Here is a 19,550-nt window from a genome sequence, read left to right as displayed (position 1 = left end):
TCCGCCGCCGCCTCCGCCTCCTCCTCCTCCTCTCTCCTCCGTCCTCCTCCTCCTACCTCCTCCTCGCTCCTCCTCCTCCTCCTCCTCCTCCTCCTCCTCCTCCTCCCTCCTCCTCCTCCTCCTCCTCTCCGCCTCCTCCTCCTCCTCCCTCCTCCTCCTCCTCCGTCTCTCCTCCTCCTCCTCCGCCTCCTACTCCTCCTCCTCCTCCTCCGCCTCATCCCGCCTCCTCCTCAGATCAAGAAGATCCGTAGCCTCCGCACGTACTCAGAAGAAAAGTAAGAATAAGAAGACCCCTCCGCCTGGCCTCTATCCCAACTTATTTATCAATTTCGAGAGTAATGAATTGATCCCTACCAAACTCCAAAGTCAAATAGGATTTCTTTTCCTTTTGGACTGGGGGAAGGGAGTGATTATTAACTCATAGAATTTTATATGTTTTGTTTTCCAAATACCATTTTCATTCCTCAAAGTATTTTTAGACTTCTTATTAAATACTATCATGACCTATTGTTTCTTTTCATTTTAATTCGGTCTTCATCAAAGTTGTTGTCTTAATAATGAATTCCAGTTCAGCAACCAAAGAATACTGAGTAATTATTTGGCAACCAACCCTTAGTCTAGCCTGAAAATATTAAAATAGAAATGCTGAAGGGGAGTTCCTGTAGTGGCTCAATGGTTAATGAATCCAACTAGGAACCATGAGGTTGCAGGTTTGATCCCTGGGCTGGCTCAGTGGGTTGAGAATCCGGCATTGCGGTGAGCTGTGGTGTAGGTCTCAGACAAGGCTCAGATCCCGTGTTGCTGTGGCTCTGGCGTAGGCTGGCAGCTACAGCTCCAATTAGACCCCTAGCCTGGAAACCTCCATACGCTGCGGGATCAGCCCTAGAAAAAGGCAAAAAGACAAAAAGACAAAAAAAAAAGAAAAGAAAAGAAAAAAAGAAAGAAAGAAATGCTGAAGGGAGTTATTAGGGTTTTCCCACCTCCAAACAGGAAATTGGATTAGTTCATTCCTTAGACCAACTCAGAATGCAGACTTAGCCTTTTCTTAGCTCTTCTTCAGCAGTTCTCAACTTGAATGATCCCTACCTGCTGAAGAATTCTGAGCATACAAAGGTGCAGAAGACAAGGTTGTTTGGCTGACTACCATACCTTTTTCCTTTCTATAAGCAAAGCTCCTCTATTCCAAAACAGCCCCTGCTCCACATGGTAGGTCAGTCAATCCCTTGGCCCTTACCCCAGGCCCTATGCTGTGGACCTGGGACTCAAGCCAGACTCATCAGCCAAACCACAGATGTTTGCATGGGCTGTTGGCAAAGATTTGCACTCTGTTGCCTGTAATCAATAGCTATTAAGAGTCATCTCGGAGTTCTTTTCATGGCTCAGTGGTTAACAAATCCAGCTAGGATCCATGAGGATTGGGTTCAATCCCTGGCCTTGCTTAGTGGGTTAAGGATCCGGCTTTGCTGTGAGCTGTGGTGTAAGTCGCAGATGTGGCTTGGATTCTGTGTTGCTGTGGCTGTGGTGTACAATAGCAGCTGCAGCTCTAATTCGACCCCTAGCCTGGGAACCTCCATATGCCACAGGTGCAGCCCTAAAAACCAAAAAAAAAAAAAAAAAAAAGCTCAACATCACTGATTATTAGAGAAATGCAAATCAAAACTACTACAAGTACATCTCACACCAGTCAGAATGGCCATCATTAATAAGTCCACAAATAACAAATGCTGGAGAGCGTGTGGAGAAAAGGGAAAAGGAAACCCTCCCACGTTCTTGGTGGGAGTGGATTACTAGTCAGCCATAAAAAAGAACAAAATAATACCATTCGCAGCAGCATGGATGAAACTAGAGACTTTCATACTAAGTGAGTCAGAAAGAGAAAGACAAAATATTATATGATATCACATATCTGGAATCTAATATATGACACAAATGAACCTTTCCACAGAAAAGAAAATCATGGACATGGAGAACAAACTTGTGGTTGCCAAGGGGGAAGGATGAGGGAATGGGATAGATTGGGAATTTGGGGTTAATAGTTGCAAACTTTTGCCTTTGGAATGGATAAGCAATGAGATCCTGCTGTATAGCACTAGGAACTATATCTAGTCACTTATGATGGAGCATAATAATGTGAGAAAAAATGTATACATGTATGTGTGACTGGGTCACCTTGCTGTACAGTAAAAAATTGACAGAACATTGTAAATCAGCTATATGGAAAAAATAAAAATCATTACAAATTTAAAAATAAATAAATAAAATATCCTCAGGAGTTCCCTGGTGGTCCAGTGGTTAGGGCTATCACTCCTACCATCTGGGTTCAATCCCTGGTCTGGGAATTGAACCGAGATCCCCTATCAAGCCACTGCACACTGTGGCCAAAAACAAAAAACCCTCCAGAAACTTAAAATATCCTTAACTCAAAGGGAGAAATCAAAACAGAAAGGAAAAGGAAAAGCAATGCAGTGCATAGGAGAAGGAGAAACTTAGATGAACACTACAGTAATAAATTCTCCAAACTTACAATTGCTTTAGGAAAATTTTTTTCTTTTTATGGCCACACCTGCAGCATATGGAGGTTCCCAGGCTAGGAGTTGAATCAGAGCTGCAGCTGCTGGCCTACACCTTGCCCATGGAAACACGGGATCCAAGCTGCATCTGTGACCTATGATGAAGCTTGCAGCAACACCAGATCCTTAACCCAATGCTTTACTCAAGTCTATTGGTTATAAATTTTATTTTTTGTTTTGTTTTTTTGGGTTTTTTTAAATTAATTTATTATAGTTATAGTTGTACAATGATCATCACAATCCAATTTTATAGGATTTCCATCCTACAACCCCAGCACATCCCCCCCACCCCCCAACTGTCTCCTTTGGAAACCATAAGTTTTTCAAAAAGTCTGTAGAGTCAGTATCTGTTCTGCAAAGAAGTTCAGTCTGTCCTTTTTTCAGATTCCACTTGTCAGTGAAAGCATCTGATGTTGGTGTCTCATTGTCTGACTGACTTCACTTAGCATGATAATTTCTAGGTCCATCCATGTTGCTAAAAATGCCAGTATTTTGTCCTTTTTAGTGGATGAGTAATAGTCCATTGTGTATATGTACCACATCTTTGTGATCCACTCCTCTGTCAATAGACATTTAGGTTGTTTCCATGTCTTGGCTATTGAAAATAGTGCTGCAATGAACATCAGAGTACATGTGTCTTTGCAAGTCATGTTTTTCTCTGGATAGATGCCCAGGAGTGGGATTGCTGGATGAAATGGTAGTTCTATTTTTAGTTTTCTGAGGAATCTCCATACTGTTTTCCACAGTGGTTGCACCAATTTACAATTCCACCAACAGTGTAATAGGGTTTCTTTTTCTCCACACCCTCTCTAGCACTTACTGCTTGTAGACTTGGATGATGGCCATTCTGGCTGGTGTAAGGTAGTACCTCACAGTGGTTTTGATTTGCATTTCTCTAATGATGAGTGATGTTGAACATTGTTTCATGTGTTTTTTGGCCATCTGTATGTCTTCTCTGGAGAATTGTCTGTTTAGATCTTCTGCCCATTTTTGGATGGGGTTGTTTGTTTTTTTGGTATGGAGCTGCAGAAGGTGTTTATAAATTTGGGATATTAATCCCTTGTCAGTTGATTCACTTGCAAAGATTTTCTCCCATTCTGTGGGTTGTCTTTTCGTTTTGTTTAGGGTTTCCTTTGCTGTGCAGAAACTTTGAAGTTTGATTGAGTCCCATTTGTTAATTTTTGTTTTTACTGTCATTACTCAGAGTTGGATCTGAGAAGATGTTGCTGTCATTTGTGTCAGAGAGTGTTTGGCCTATGTTTTCCTCTAAGAGTTTGATAGTGTCTGGTCTTATATCTAGGTCTTTAATCCATTTGGAGTTTATTTTTGTGGATGGTGTTAGGGAGTGTTCTGATTTCCTTCTTTTCCATGTGGCTGTCCAGTTTTCCCAGCACCATTTATTGAACAGGCTGTCTTTTCTCCATTGTGTATTCTTGCCTCCTTTGTCATAGATTAGTTGGCTGTAGGTGCGTGAGTTTCATTCCGGGCTTTCTATCCTGTTCCGCTGATCTATATTTCTGTCTTTGTGCCAGTACCATATGGTTTTGATGACTGTGGCTTTTAGTATAGGCTGCAGTCAGGGAGCCTGATTCTTCCAGCTCCATTTTTTTTTTTCAGGATGTCTTTGGCTATTCTGGGTCTTTTGTGCTTCCAAACAAACTTTAAAATATTTTGTTTGAGTTCTGTGGAAAATGTCCTTGGTGATTTGATAGGGATTGTGTTGAATCTGCAGATCGCCTTGGGTAGTATAGTCATTTTGATAATATTGACTCTTCCAATCCAAGAGCATGGTATGTCTTTCCATCTATTTGTGTCATCTTTGATTTCTTTCATCAGTGGCTTATAGTTTTCAGAGTACAGGTCTTTTGTCTCTTTAGGTAGGTTTACTACTGGGTATTTTATTCTTTTGGATGCGATGGTAAACGGGATTGCTTCCCTAATTTCTCTTTCTGATCTTTCATTGTTAGTATATAGAAATGCCGTCGATTTCTGTGTATTACTTTTGTGTCCTGTGACTTTGCCAAATTCATGGATGAGCTCTAACAGTTTTCTGGTAGAGTCTTTAGGATTCTCTAGGTATAGTATCATGTCATCTGCAAATAGGGATAGTTTTACTTCTTCCTTTCCAATTTGGATTCCTTTTATCTTTTTTACTTCTCTGATTGCTGTGGCTAGGACTTCCAAAACTATGTTGAAGAGTAGTGGCGAGAGCAGACATCCTTGTCTTGTGCTTGATCTCAGCGGGAATTCTTTCAGCTTTTCACCACTGAGAATGATGTTTGCTCTGGGTTTGTCATATATGGCCTTTATTATGATGAGGTAGGTTCCCTCTTTGCCCATTTTCTGAAGGGTTTTTATCAGAAGTGGGTGTTGGATTTTGTCACAGGCTTTTCCTGCCATCTATTGAGAGGATCATATGGTTTTTATTCTTCTGTTTGTTAATGTGGTGTATCACACTGATGGATTTGTGGATATTGAAGAACTCTTGCATCCCTGGGATAAATCCCACCTGATCATGATGGACAATCCTTTTAATGTATTGTTGGATGCAGTTTGCTAGTATTTTGTTGAGGATGTTTGCATCTATGTCCGTCAGTGAAATTGGCCTGTAGTTTTCTTTTTTTGTGGTATCTTTGTCTGGTTTTGGTATCAGGGTGATGGTGGCCTCATAAAATGAGTTTGGGAGTATCCCTTCCTCTGCAATTTTTTGAAATAGTTTCAGAAGGAGAGGTGTTAGCTCTTCTCTAAATGTTTGATAGAATTTGCCTGTGAAGCCATCTGGTCCTGGACTTTTGTTTGTTGGAAGTTTTTTAATCTGGGTTATAAATTTTAATCTCACAAGAAAAATATCTTTACAACCACATCTAGACTGCTGATTGATTGACCAAATGACTGGGCACCACAGCCTAGCAAAGCTGACACATAAAATTAACCACCACAAATGCCATCCTACCTTAGCCTATAAATAATCTGAGACATGCATATATTTTATAAAATGATACAAAAAGAAAATTGGAACCAAAACTAACAAATCATGCTCATGCTCAGATTATCCTATATTGTATGTAAATGAAATAGGAATAGAGATTTTAACTGACTTGTTCACAAGTTGATTACAGAACCAAGGCAGTAAGCAAACACTGATTCCCATTAGGGCAGCCCAGGCCCTTAGATCTTGACTCTGGACATTTATTTTGATTGCCTGAATGATTGATGTCTTTTTAGGGTCGAACCTGCAGCATATGAAGGTTCCCAGGCTAGGGGTCAAATCAGAGCTATAGTCACTGGCCTACACCAGAGCCACAGCAACTCCAGATCCAAGCTGCCTCTGTGACCTACACCACAGCTCACAGCAATGCTGGATCCTCAACCCACTGAGCAAGACCAGGTATCAACCTGCATCCTTGTGGATGCTAGTCAGATTAGTTTCTGCTGAGCCACGATGGGAACTCTGAACATTTTACACTGTGAATAACTCACAATTCTCGACTTTCTTACTTTGAGGTCATTATTTCCCATGGTTTGATAGCAAACAAATGAATGAGGAGGAGTTCCCGTTGTGGCACAGTGGTTAACGAATCCGACTAGGAACCATAAAGTTGCGGGTTCGATCCCTGGCCTCGCTCAGTGGGTTAACGATCCGGTGTTGCCGTGAGCTGTGGGGTAGGTCACAGACACGGCTTGGATCTGGTGTTGCTGTGGCTCTGGCGTAGGCCGGTGGTTACAGCTCCGATTAGACCCCTAGCCTGGGAACCTCCATATGCCACAGGATCGGCCCTAGAAAAGGCAAAAAGACAAAAACATACAAAACAATGAATGAGAAATTCCCGGGTGGTCTAGTGGCTAAGGATTCAGTGTTGTCACTGCTGCGGCTAAGTGTCATACCTGGCCCAGGAACTACTGCTTGCTACAGGCACGGGGCGGGGCAAAGAAGGATTTCCCTGGTGGCAAAGTGGATTAAGCATTCAGCATTTCAGCATTGTCACTGCTGTGGCTTGGGCTGCAGCTGTGGCACAGGTTCCATCCCTGGCGTGGGAACTTCCATGTGCCACAGGCTTGGCAAAAAAAAAAAAGTTTAAAAAAGAGAGCGATGAATGATCTAAGCACACTAGGAAAGAGATGGGTATAGAGTTACAAGAAAAAGGAAGGTGGAGTTGCCTCAGGTCACATACTCTGGCTCATCAAACTTGTACCTCCTCCACCGGATTGTTAAGCCATTACCCATTCAGCTTCAGGGGAGAGGAAGAGTGAAGGAGTCCATTAACTGATTCCTGAATGGAATCAGATGAAATCTATTAATTTCTTTAGTGTTAAATTAGTGGGGAAATTAAAGGTTGAGAAAGGAACAAAAGCAGCCCCTGACAAAAGCTGGCCTGGCACTCACAACTAGGCCATGTTATTCTCCTGTTGAACATGACCTCAGACAAGGTTACTTAATAAAGTGAGACAAAATCAGGCTACTTGATGATTTTGTCTAGGCCACTGTGCCACATTACACATGGACCAAACATCCCAGTTTCTTGGCTCAAATAAGTGACTGCTGCTTCTTTACCAATCTCAGCTTTCCCTTGCTCCAGGCCGCCCTCCTTACAGATAAGATTTATTGAGACAGCCAAAGGGAGAATTGCCGTTTTCTGACGGCATCCAATCTAAAGAGAACCTTGCTTCCTTAGACCCTCTTCCAAGTCATCCCTTACAGAGACACTCTTGCTGCAGCAAGTAATTGACCCAACCCATTACTTTGGCTGGAGAACACTGACAATGGTACCACAACTAAACTACTTGAGTTTGTGGAGGGCGGCAAATCCTCAGGTGGTCCCAAAGAAAAATTAATGAAATAATAATTTTATTTATTTTTAAATTATTATTATTATTATTTTTGCCATAAGCCTTTCTGTATACTTGTCCTCTAATGGCACTGGCCAGAACTAGATTATGTTTCCACTACTAGAACAATCACAGTCAGAGAATAGGATTATCATGAATAATAAACCATTCATATTAACTTGGGTCTACCTTGGAACTGGGAACGAGACCACTTTCCCAAGTCACATAGGGGAGTGCGTTAGATAGGGGACCACTACTTACACTACTTCTGGTGGTGCAAGTTGTGCACAGACTCCAGGGGCCCCCATTCACATTTCCAGTCATTGTCATTTGTAAAGTTATTATGACAAGTGTCCAGCAGATGGCAGTAAAGTGCTTGGAGAAGGGACAGCTTTTTCTTAGCGTTTTTTGTTTTGTTTTGTTTTGTTTCTGCAACCTCAGGCAGAGATTGAACCTGCAAGGCAGTTGCAGCTTGCTCTACAGCTGCAACAATGCTGGATCCTTAACCCGTGACACCTCCAGGGGAACTTCCAAGGACAGCTTTTTCTGGTTCACACAAAGTCACAGGGAGGGTAACAAAAGACCAAAATTATATTAGAAGGAAGGTGGAGGTGAAGGTAGAAATGAATGCTTGGTAGGTAATGAGAGCTCAACAACATAAATAATCAAATTCACTGTAAACCTTTTAAAATTATATGTGGTAAACTCTATTTTAATGAAATCATTCATTCCAGGTTTAAGAAAAGTTTTAAAATATTCAATTCCAGGGAGTTCCCATTGTGGCACAGTGGAAATGAACCTGACTAGTATACATGAGGATGCAGGTTCAACCCTGGGTTTTGCTCAGTGGGTCAAGGGTGTGGCAATGCTGTGAGCTGTGGTGTAGGCTGGCAGCTGCAGCTCTGATTCTACGATTCTACCCCTAGCCTGGGAACCTCCATATCCTGAGAGTGCAGCCCTAAGAAGCAAAAAAAAAAAAAAAAAAAAAAAATCAATTCCAATGTAGTTATTCTAAACAAACAAACAAACAAACAAATCACTAGACAGATATCCTAAGTTGAAAATCAGATGTAAAAGCCCACTGTATTTAGCAACAAAACTTTTTAAAAAATCCATCAAAATTGATTTCTATAAAAACAGCAGCATTCACACAGCAAAGACCCTACTCTCTCTCATATCAAGTGATTAAGGTATATAGAGAATTATTAAACCTTGAAAAAAGATACCAATCGAATGGATGCAATATTATCACTGAAGACTAATCACATTATAAAGCATGATTAACTTTAAGAAATTTAAAGAAAGCATTAAATTCCTTTCACTATTTCTGTCATGGGTCCACAGAAAGGAAAACATAGTCAAAATTAAACAAGCAAACAAAGGATAAAGCTGGGAATACAGAGTGGTATGTTAGAAAAAATATTTTGAGAGAACTGGATAATCAATTTCCTTGTTGCTGTCACTTCTTTCACTTTCTCTTAGTATCAAAGTAAAATTGTACAAATAATTATGTGACATAAAAATGCAGAGTTTTCTTAGGATTACTTTACATGGTGGGTCAATAATATATGCAACGTGTGCGATGAAACGGAATTCCTTTCATGTCTTCCCTGTGATCACGGGCATAATCCCACAAGTAATAATCCAGAAGAATGGAATTGATCTCTCCACCAGATTTTTTCACCCTTTTTTTCAAGAAGCTCCAGAAGACAATCCCGGATCAGCTCAACACACCAAAGTGAACACCCTCTGATCTCCACCTCTTGTCTACTTCCATATGAAAGCATTTCTCCTACAAGGGGAAAAAAGAGCAAGAAGTACTGATAGTTGAGGAAATGAAATCTACTTAAAACTTTACTGCAGGACAAAATACAGTATTTAAATAGTACTCATTTAAAAATTGTAAATTGGAGTTCTTTGGTGGCCTAGTGTTTAAGGATTCGACATTGTCACTGCTGTGGCTCAGATTCAGTCCCTGGCTAGGGACTTTCTGCATGCCTCATAAAACAAGGAGAGGATAAGGAGGCAGAAGAGACACAAAGGGAAGAAAGCCATGGTTGGAGAGATGCAGCTACAAGCTAAGGAATGCCAAGAATTGCTGGCAGCCACACAAAGGTAGAAGAGGCAAGGAAGGATTCTTCCCAAGATCCTTCTGAGGGAGCATGCCCCTGCCAACACCGTAATTTCAGATTTCCAGCCTCCAAAGATGTGAGAAAATAATGTTTTGTCATTTTAAGCCATCAAGTTCATGGTAATTTGTTATGTCAGCCTTAGGAAACTAATAAACTAATAAGCAACTTATAGTATGGGATAGGACATGGACTTTGAAACAGAAAAAGAATGAAAGCTGGAGAGGACTGACATAGATTAGATTCAGGGAAGGTAACATGGCCAACATTTGAGGCCTACAGTTCAGCCCTAGAATCACAATGAAGAACCTAATTCAGCAAACTGCATTGCCAGTCTTTATAACTGGCTAAAAAATATGCCTCTGGTGAAGAGATGGATTAAAAACAAAATGGACAGCAATCTGAGTAGGTCTCCCAAGGACTACCCCAGAGATACCCAGAAGAGAAGGAACAAAAGTGTAGCATATCTTCAAGTTTAGAAGATCTTCAAGTTTAGAAGATCATTGGGGCCTAGTTAAGAAGTATCATGGGGGGCTAGTTAAGGAGGGTTCTACCTCATCTAGTCAAGCCACCAGAATCTATATTTCACTTAAGATTTTTTTGTCGTTTTAGGGCCGCACCCAAGGCATATGGAGGTTCCCAGGCTAGGGGTCTAATCAGAGCTACAGCTGCCAGCCACAGCCACAGCCACGACAGATCTGAACCGAGACTGAGACTTACACCATAGCTCACGGCAATGCCAGATCCTCAACCCACTGAGCAAGGTCAGGGATCGAACCCACAACCTCATGGTTCCTAATCAGATTCGTCTCTGCTGTGCCACGACAGGAACTCCAACTTAAGATATTTTTTTATTTAAAAATTTTTCTCTGGCCATGGCATGCAGTGACCTGAGCCACAACAGTGACACACAGAGAAATGCTCCTTTACATTTATAGTTTCTATTTCTCCTCTGGTTTGCTAGTGAAGTACTTTTTGGGAAAAAAAATTCCAACTTTGCTTAAATACACTAAGGGGCAAGGGAATTTGCTCCCCCTATGTCAAAAGCTAAGGATAGCAGAGTATCCTTTTTGAAGCCAAATTTAATGGAAGCAATAACAGCTGCAACTGGACACCTGGAAAAGAGCCTCCGGAGGTGAAATGGAGGGCAGAAGAAAATTCAGAGGACTCTGTACAACTATGCTGGGGGATTCCTTCTCACCAGGGTTTTTCTCACAGTAGCAGAGACAACTAGGTGCTCTAAAAATTCAGAATGGCATGGACAAATCATGAAGAGTCAGGAAAAGCTATGTAGAAGTGGTAGCTTTTGACTGAGTTCCTGTCATGGCTCAGTGGTTAACAAACCTGACTAGTATCCATGAGGATTCGGGTTCGATTCCTGGCCTTGCTCAGTGGGTTAAGCGTTGCCATGAGCTGTCATGTAGGTCACAGACACGGTTCAGATCCCAAGTTGCTGTGGCTGTGGTATATAGGCTGGCAGCTGTAGCTCCGATTCAACCCCTAGCCTGGGAACCTCCACATGCCACAGGTGCGGCCCTAAAAAAAAAAAAAAAGAGAGAGAGAAGAAGTGGTAGCATTTGAGCTAAGCCTTTGTGGCTGTGTAGGATTTCAATTGAAAAAAAAAAAAGAAAATTTGAGTGAGGGAAACCAGACAAGACAGTATAGAGAGAGAGGAATGAGCATGCATACTGGCCAAAAAAAAAGATCAGCTGAATATGGCTATTTGTAGTGGAAGCCTGGATTGCTTAATGCTGCCTTTTTTTTTTTTTTTTTTTGGCAGCACCCATGGCCTATGGACGTTCTCCAGCCTGGGATGGAATTAAGAGCCACAGCTGCAACCCCGGATTCATAACCCACTGCACTGGGCGGGGGATTATACCCAAAGAGACACAGAGACAATGCTGGATCATTAATTAACCCACTGTACCACAACAGGCACTCCCCCAAATGTTGTCCTTTTTAAAGGTATCCAACAATTAATGAACCCGGTTATGAGCATTACAACATAAAATAGCTTGTTATTTTTCAAATGAGGAAATGGGCAAAATGGATACCCCAAGGCTGCATAAAAACCTGGTAGAAGCAACCACAGGAATAAGGGCACCTTTATATTCTGTGTTATTCTGGGTGATTGAAAGCTCTTTCACAAGAGAAAATTATCCAATCATAAAAACTACTTCTTTTAGGGAGTTCCCATTATGGCGTAGCAGAAATTAATTCGACAAGTATCCATGAGGATGCAGATTTGATCCCTGGCCTAGCTCAGTGGGGTTAGGATCCGCATTGCTGTGAGCTGTGATGTAGACTGCAGACATGGCTCAGATCTGGCATTGCTGTGGCTATGGCGTAGGCTGGCGGCTACGGCTCAGATTCAACCCCTGGTCTGGGCACCTTCATATGGCATGGGTACGGCCCTAAAAAGCAAAAAGAAAACCAACTACCTCTTTTAAAAATAAAGAAAAAAGTAGCTGAAAATACTACACCTAAAGGAAATTAACATGAAATGTATGCAATATGATTATTTTTCTTACACAAAGAAATGTTTTTAAAAAAGCCACTTTTCACACAAACTCAACCATCTACACTCATATATCATAATAAGGCTCCCACTCTTGAGAATCAATAATCAAATCCAACAATGATAAATAAATAAACCTAGAAAAGTGAGTGGATTGTGCATAGCAAGCCGGTGGCAATTCAACACCCAGTACATATTTATCTCTCAATCTCTCAGCCCACCTTTTATTTCACCATGTCTCTTTAGCTTAATAGACACTCTTTAAATACAAGCGTGGTGAGCTGTCCTAATGTTGCTCACCTTCATGTGACATAAATTTAGGTTTCATTTTATTATGAGGCTCTGAAATGATGCTGTTCAAATAGTGTGATTCCCCACAATATTCAGATTCCACAGCATAAACAACAAAAAGCAATTTTCTCTGTATTTTAATTGCCCCTCTTCTTCACATGTGCTTTTAACAATAATAGTGCTTCTTTTTTTTTTTTTTTTTAAGGAAATTAGACCTTTTGTGAAAGAAACTAAACTAGACAAAAACTCAACAACGATTCAGAGTATGACAAAGAATGTCTTAATTAAGCTGGCAAACCTCTGAGAAGCTTTTCCAGTAGTTCATCAGAGTATTTCAGGGCTCCCAGGTAAACAAGAACCTGAGGCAACCTATAGTCAGCAAACATGGTGATACTGGAGATGTCCTTAAAGCAGCCGTCTCCTTTGCCCTCTAATACGCTCCATGTATCTGCCACAAGGATTTGGGCCCGTTTGTAAAAAGAAATTATCTTTCCCTAATGAGTGAAAAGAATATAAATGTTACCTGGGTATCTTAAAGCTTTCTGTATGATATATTTTTTCAAAAGGCACACATCAAAAACATTTTTCAAGAGTTCCCGTCTTGGTGCAGTGAAAATGAATCCGACTAGGAACCATTAAGTTGTGGGTTCGATCCCTGGCCTCGCTCAGTGGGTTAAGGATCCAACGTTGCCGTGAGCTGTGGTGTAGGTTGCAGATGCAGCTTGGATCCCAAGTTGCTGTGGCTCTGGTGTAGGCTGGCTGCTGTAGCTCCGATTTGACCCCTAGCCTGGGAATCTCCATATGCCTCAGATGAGGCCCTAAAAAGTAAAAATAAATAAATAAATAAGAAAGAATGTGTGTGTGTGTGTGTGACTGGGTCACTTTGCTGTGCAGTAGAAAATTGACAGAACACTGTAAACCAGCTATATGGAAAAAATAAAAAGCATTAAAAAAGAAGTAAAACACATATATATGTTTTTCTAATTGAGACATAATTCACATTAATTTTATAAAATATGGAAGAGTATAAAGAAGAAAATAATTATCCTTGAATTTACTTCTAAAGAAAATAACAATATCCATTTTTCAACTGTTTCCTTTCAGATAATGTGATTAACTTATTTCTGAAATAAAGATACAACTGATCAAGAGCCAGAATTTATCACGTTCACCATTTTTGTAAATGGCCCAGTCAATAGGTAAGTACATATACAACATAAATCACCTATCATAACAAATATATATTTAACAAAATAAGTTACCAATTATATTTATGCACAGAAGAAATTTTATCAAGCATTAAGATAATGGGTCATAACTTAAAAATTATCTGTAAAACTATAAATATTCATTAGCATCGACTATGGAAAAAGATAACTACAATCTACTCCTTGTCCGAATACCAATGCTAACAATCTAAAATTACCTTTTATAACTGTTAGTCTGCTAAATGTGAGTAATCAGTATCACTGGCTCCCACAATACATTCTGACCACTTTGGAGAATGTTTTAATAAGTAAATGACGTAAGTGAGTAAATAAAAAATGAAATTAAATTCTTCAAAGAAAGGCTTCATATAAAAATTCCTCAAAAATGATAATATAGATTTATTTACTAAAAAAACAACTCCAACAAAACCCTGTCCTAATGAGAAATAAGCTAATACTGCTTAACCTTAAGGTCTACTTTTTGTAATCAGTTCAGACTTACTTTTACCATGTAAACTAATTTTTCTCAGGCCACCACTAAGAAACTGACTATCTTGTTTTCCAGGGCAAATACATACACTCATTTTCTGACATAATGTAAAAGTCTGTAAATTAAACTGAGTGATAGGGGAACAAATCACCACTAAGAAGTATCCCTATAACATTTGGGAAAAATCTATACTCTCCTCAAACCTACCAAAATGTGACAATCTGGCAATTGTTTTTCTATATAAACTGGACTGATTTATGGTCACTAGGTTACTAATTCAAGTCTAGTCTATTAAACAACAAGGCATAAAACTTAACTTACAAATAAAACCATGCATCCAACAAAATTATTACATCATGTTTACTATAACAGCAGCTAATGTCTCCTATTTTTAATAAGATTTATAGAGCAAACTGGAAAAATCTAGGAACCAAATTTATATAACAAAATCAGTGTTATACTCTAACAAACTGCCATATCAGAAGCATGGTTTCCATAGTAGCCAACTACTGTATCATAAAGATTTAAAATACCCTAAAATGAAAACCAAATACAAAAACAAATAAGTGAGGAATCTAAAAGTAAATTCAAATCACCCATAAAATGGTTTCTTAACTAGCTGATGGATTTTAGTAATCAAATTCTATGTCTCTAAAATATTAACTGATATCCCTGAAAATACCAGTAAATCCCCAAATAATAATTCCCTATGTTCCATAATATTACTTTGTAAAATATTTTCAAAATAGTACCTTTATAAAATAATTATCAATATATAGCCCTATAACCAGGAGTCAATATTCTGCAACAGATTTATCATGAACAAATTAGAAATGTCAAGAATTATAAGTGCTTAAGAGTAATATAAAATGTTATCAATTAACATATAACAAGGCTCATGCTTTTCATGTATATTTATCAGTATGTCAGAGTAAAGGAAGCTCATCTATTAATTAGGACTTTTTTTTCTTTGGCCACACCCACAGCATGTGGAAGTTCGTGGGCCAGGGATTAAACCCATGCCACAGCAGTGACAATGGTGTATATATCCTTAACTCGCTGAGCCACCAGGTAACTCCAGGACTTTCATACAGTTACTGAGTAAATCAGTCACTTGAAGAGCTTAAGAAAATTAGCTCAGAATCTTTGAGAGTGATGCTTTTGAAATGCATCTGAATTCTAAAGCTTCCTAACTGCTTCTATGGCACAGCCAGGTTGGGGCGTCACTGATCTAAGCCCGAGTTAAAATTTTCAAATTTCATTAATTTGTCCATAATGTTAAAAAATCAATGATAGTTTTGTGCCTGGGGCGGGGGCGGGAAGGGGTGCATCCAAATTCACTTAGCGCAGCAGGAGCTAAGTTTGGCCTCACCTTGTCCCAGTGTCCCAGAGGAAGTCAAGTTTGGGCCAGGAAATGCTATAAACGCCTATTTCCTTTTCATTCTTAGGGGTTGCTGAGCTGATTCGTGGAGAGGTTGTGGGGGAGGGGAACAAAAGACACACTAACGGGGAAAAAAAAAAAATGAATGGATAGGTGTTCCCCCTGTGGTTCAGTGGGTTATGGAACCCAACCAGTATCCATGAGGACGCAGTTCAATCCCTGGCCCCGCTCACTGGATTAAGGATCCAGCATTGCTGTGAGCTGCGGTATAGGTCACAGATGAGGCTTGGATCTGGTGTTGCTGTGGCTGTGGCATAGGCCAGCAGCTGCTGTTCTGATTCGACCCCTACCCTGGGAACCATATGCTGAGGGTGCAGCCCTAAAAAGACAAAAAAAGAGAGAAAGAATGATAATCTCAGTAAATAAGAATAACATTAAAAACAACTGCAACTCTTTTTCATATAATTTGCTAAAGATTAAAAAATATAGCAACCATGACCATACAATGAAGGAGTAGGGAAAACTGTACTCTTATATGCCCCTGTTGATCATCTCTGTTATTTTTTTTTGTCTTTTTTGTTGTTGTTGTTGTTGTTGTTGTTGCTATTTCTTGGGCCGCTCCCACGGCATATGGAGGTTCCCAGGCTAGGGGTTGAATCGGAGCTGCAGCCACCGGCCTACGCCAGAGCCACAGCAACGCAGGATCCGAGCCGCGTCTGCAACCTACACCACAGCTCACGGCAACGCCGGATCCTTAACCCACTGAGCAAGGGCAGGACCGAACCCGCAACCTCATGGTTCCTAGTCGGATTCATTAACCACTGTGCCACGACGGGAACTCCTCTTTTTTTTTTTTTTTTTGTTATCTCTGTTATTTTTTTTCTGGAGAAGAGTTACCACTTTTATGATTATCAGCCTGAAAATTCTGCCCATACTCTGACTCAATAATTCCACTGCTAGGAATCTATTCTAAGATAATAATTATGGGGAGTTCTCGCGTGGTGCAGCAGGTTAAGGACCTGGCATTGTCACCACTGTGGCTCTGGTTACATCTTTGGCACTGGTTCAGTCCCTGGCCTGGGAACTTCCTTATGCTGTGGGTGTGGCTAAAAAAGAAAAAGTACACCTATTTAAATTTTTTGTACCATAAAGTAAATAATACTGTTAGAATACCCCATACATGAAAAAGAAAACACAGGATATATACATTAGAACTCTACAAGAAATACTCATTAGAGAGAATTTACTGTGTATATCCTGATTTTCATCCAATGAAGTACATCTTCTGAGGTACTAAGAGGACCTCATTATCCCTAGGTGACAACATCATATCAAAGGTCTAATCTTAAATGAAAAAGAGAAAAAGATGAAAGTATAAAGGAAATACACTGGTTAGAAAACATTAAGAAGGAGTTCCCAATGTGGCTCAGCAGGTTGAGCACCCAACATAGTTTCAGGTTCAAAGCCTGGCCTCGCTCAGTGCCTTAAGGATCTGGCATTGCCACAAGCTGTGAGATAGGTCACAGGTGCAGTTCTGATCCAATGTTGCTGTAGCTGTGGTATAGGCCAATGGCCACAGTTCCAATTCAACCCCTAAGCCAGGGAACTTCCATAAGCTGCAGGTGCGGCTGCAAGAAGAAAAAAAAAAATAAGTAATGTCTTTGAAATACTACTTAACAATTTTGTTACTGTTCCTTTGTTTCATAAGGAATAAATTTCAAATTTAAAATTTTTATTCCCAAAAGCAGTTCTGGAGGAGTTCCTGCTGTGGATCAGTGAGTTAGAAATCTGATTGCAGTGGCTCTGGTTGCTGCAGAGACACGGGTTTGATCCCTGGCATGTGCAGTGGGTTAAAGGATCTGCTGTTGCTACAGCTTCGGCATAGGTTGCAGCTGCGTCTGGGATGCAATCCCTGGCCTGGGAACTTGGATATGCTGTGGGTGTGGCCATTGAGAGAGAGGGTGAGTTCTGGAAGTAAAAGAGAAGATAAGTAAGAATTCTGAGATTCCTAAACAGAAGCAACTCACCTCAAACTGAGTCACATCTCTGTAAGAAGGAAAACTTTCAACCACCAGGTGCAATAACTTCTGTGCACTTTTATCACTTTTTTGGACACAATTAAGAAAAGAGCCTTCAAACTTCTCAAGCAGGATTTTCCCTGTCTCATTGAGAATCCGATGTCTCTCTTCTATCAAAGGCATGGGGACATCTGTGTCAGAACGGAAAATATGCCGAACCTGATCCTGGGTCACTGTGGCATAGTATGAAGCACTAGTTATTGGTATCCCTTAAAGAGGAAAGAAAATGCAGATGAACAATGTCATACTTTTATATCCATTAGGACCTTGCTTTTTTTCAACATACAATTAATATGAAACCACATGAATGTTACAGGAATGCACTAAAAGTGGCTGAATTTAAAAATCCGGAGCAGATCCCTCATTTTCTATTTTCTTGTCTGTACTTATTCATCCACTTCTAACAATTGTAATATTACATCAGGTGTATTTGGGAACGTGTAAAATGTGTTATAATATCTGTCCCTTTGTTCCTCGTTTGTCATCAAAGTAGAGTGGCATTCTTTAGAAAACTGACTTTTATACTTAGCTGCGACAATGATAAATACTAGGAGCATTTCCCACGGAATAAGCACAGGGACTGGCCATAACTTCCAGTTCACTTTATCAACACATTATTCCACCTCCCAGCCCGCTCTTTGGGACCCTCCCAGAAAACTGAAACTTCAAAGCTGTTACATCTGAACCGGAGGAGTGGCACCAACCTTCGTCCAAGGCTCTGTTGACCGCGGCGCACAGGGACCAGTATCCACTGTACGTCTTCCCTCTGTATCCCACCAGACATTTATGCTCGTCGCGCTCTGACCAGAAGGAGAAGTTGAGTGTGTCTATCACGAACACCCAGTTGACCGCGGCCTCGTCCGCCGCCCTGGGGTTCAGCTCGTGAAGGGTCTTCCAGCCCCCCACGCGCAGCTCGGGCCCCGCGGCCTTGGCAAGCAGCAGCTCCGCCACCCTCTGCACGCCTCCGCCGTCAATGAACACATCCCGACTGTTTTCTGCAACGAATTTTGCAGACTCCCTGGGCGTCAGAAGCCCGTCCATCCCGCCCCACCCCTGAGGAACTGGGGACCGACACTTTGGCCCTCGGGCTGGCCAAACTCTCGTCCCTCTCTAGGCGGGACAGGGGTCGGGGTCTCTCTGCGACACTCTGTCCCTTCCCACTGTGGGAGCGCTGCCCTAACAGGGTCCCACCTCCCAAACCTGCAAGGAGAACCCACCAGGTTCTCTCCCTTTCTGCGCCCGCCCTGTGCAGACCGCTGGGCCGCGCTCGGAGCCGAAGCCTCAGGGACTTCCGGGAGGGCAGCCCCGCCCACTCGCGCTGGGGCGCGCGCCCAGGACCCGTTTCCGGTTCTGAAAGTCTGGAAACTGCCTCGGAGGGTCCGGTGAGTGCCCCATGGGGTTTACCACCTTTGCCCGTGCTTTCACCCTCCCTCCAGCAGGTGGCCCTGCGTTCTCCGCCCTGGCCCGAGTCGCGAGGACTCCCACCCGTGTACTGCGTTGCCCTTACTTGGCTCCCGCCCGTCTCCTCTCCACGGAGGGCGAAGTTTGGGCGAGACACCCGTGATGACGCCTTGAATCCGGGTACTTGGGACGTGACGAACTTTATGACCGCGGATCTTGGCGTGGGGGCCGACCCACCCTAAGACCAGGGTCGGCAGTACCCCTCCATTTCACTCCTCTAGGCAGGCCTCTTTATCTTGCTAAATTCCTCCTATTTGGAGGTTTAGGATTAGTTGGAACGTTTGGCAAAATGCATGAGAAAACAAAATTGTTAAATAAATATTAAAATGTTTTATTAAACAATATTAAATTGTTGGGAGTTCCCGTCCTGGCTCAGTGGTTAACGAATCCGACTAGGAACCATGAGGTTGCGGGTTCAATCCCTGGCCTTGCTCAGTGGGTCAAGGATCCGGCGTTGCCATGAGCTGTGATGTAGTTCGCAGATGTGGCTCGGATTCCGCGTTGCTGTGGCTCTGGCGTGGGCCAGTGGCTACAGCTCCAATTTGACCCCTAGCCTGGGAACCTCCATATGCCGCGGGAGCCGCCCTAGAAAAGGCA

At 41.6% G+C, this 19,550-nt stretch overlaps 1 protein-coding gene across 4 annotated transcripts; it reads right to left on the bottom strand.

The window, feature by feature from the left end:
* Window positions 1-8,450: 8,450 nt before the first annotated feature.
* On the bottom strand, window positions 8,451-18,983 carry QNG1 (Q-nucleotide N-glycosylase 1). Of its 4 annotated transcripts, none has more exons than XM_047755196.1 (5): window positions 18,710-18,812; window positions 18,197-18,292; window positions 17,442-17,701; window positions 12,634-12,829; window positions 8,451-9,189 (listed from the first exon to the last, which is right to left on the bottom strand). In XM_047755196.1, the coding sequence occupies exons 3-5, from the start codon at window positions 17,613-17,615 to the stop codon at window positions 9,014-9,016; spliced, it is 546 nt and encodes a 181-aa protein (XP_047611152.1). In that variant the 5' UTR covers window positions 17,616-17,701; window positions 18,197-18,292; window positions 18,710-18,812; the 3' UTR covers window positions 8,451-9,013. The 4 variants fall into 4 exon arrangements, with proteins under 4 accessions (XP_047611152.1, XP_047611153.1, XP_047611150.1 ...); XM_047755197.1 differs by having other exon boundaries at window positions 18,197-18,487; window positions 18,710-18,772; XM_047755194.1 differs by having other exon boundaries at window positions 18,197-18,888.
* Window positions 18,984-19,550: the final 567 nt, after the last annotated feature.

This window comes from Phacochoerus africanus, chromosome 12, assembly GCF_016906955.1.
Source record: "Phacochoerus africanus isolate WHEZ1 chromosome 12, ROS_Pafr_v1, whole genome shotgun sequence".
In the NCBI taxonomy this organism is placed as follows: Eukaryota; Metazoa; Chordata; class Mammalia; order Artiodactyla; family Suidae; genus Phacochoerus; species Phacochoerus africanus.
Note: the sequence above shows the minus strand (reverse complement) of the source record. Positions and strands in the feature narration are given on the sequence as shown.

Excerpts from the sequence above, each read along its gene's own strand:
- QNG1 (XM_047755194.1), bottom strand. The coding sequence starts at position 18,533 with ATGGACGGGCTTCTGACGCCCAGGGAGTCTGCAAAATTCGTTGCAGAA. Across the intron at positions 17,702-18,196 it reads CAACAGAGCCTTGGACGAAG|GGATACCAATAACTAGTGCT; the intron begins GTTGGTGCCACT and ends TTCCTCTTTAAG. Across the intron at positions 9,190-12,633 it reads ACTGGAAAAGCTTCTCAGAG|GAGAAATGCTTTCATATGGA; the intron begins GTTTGCCAGCTT and ends TTCCCCTTGTAG.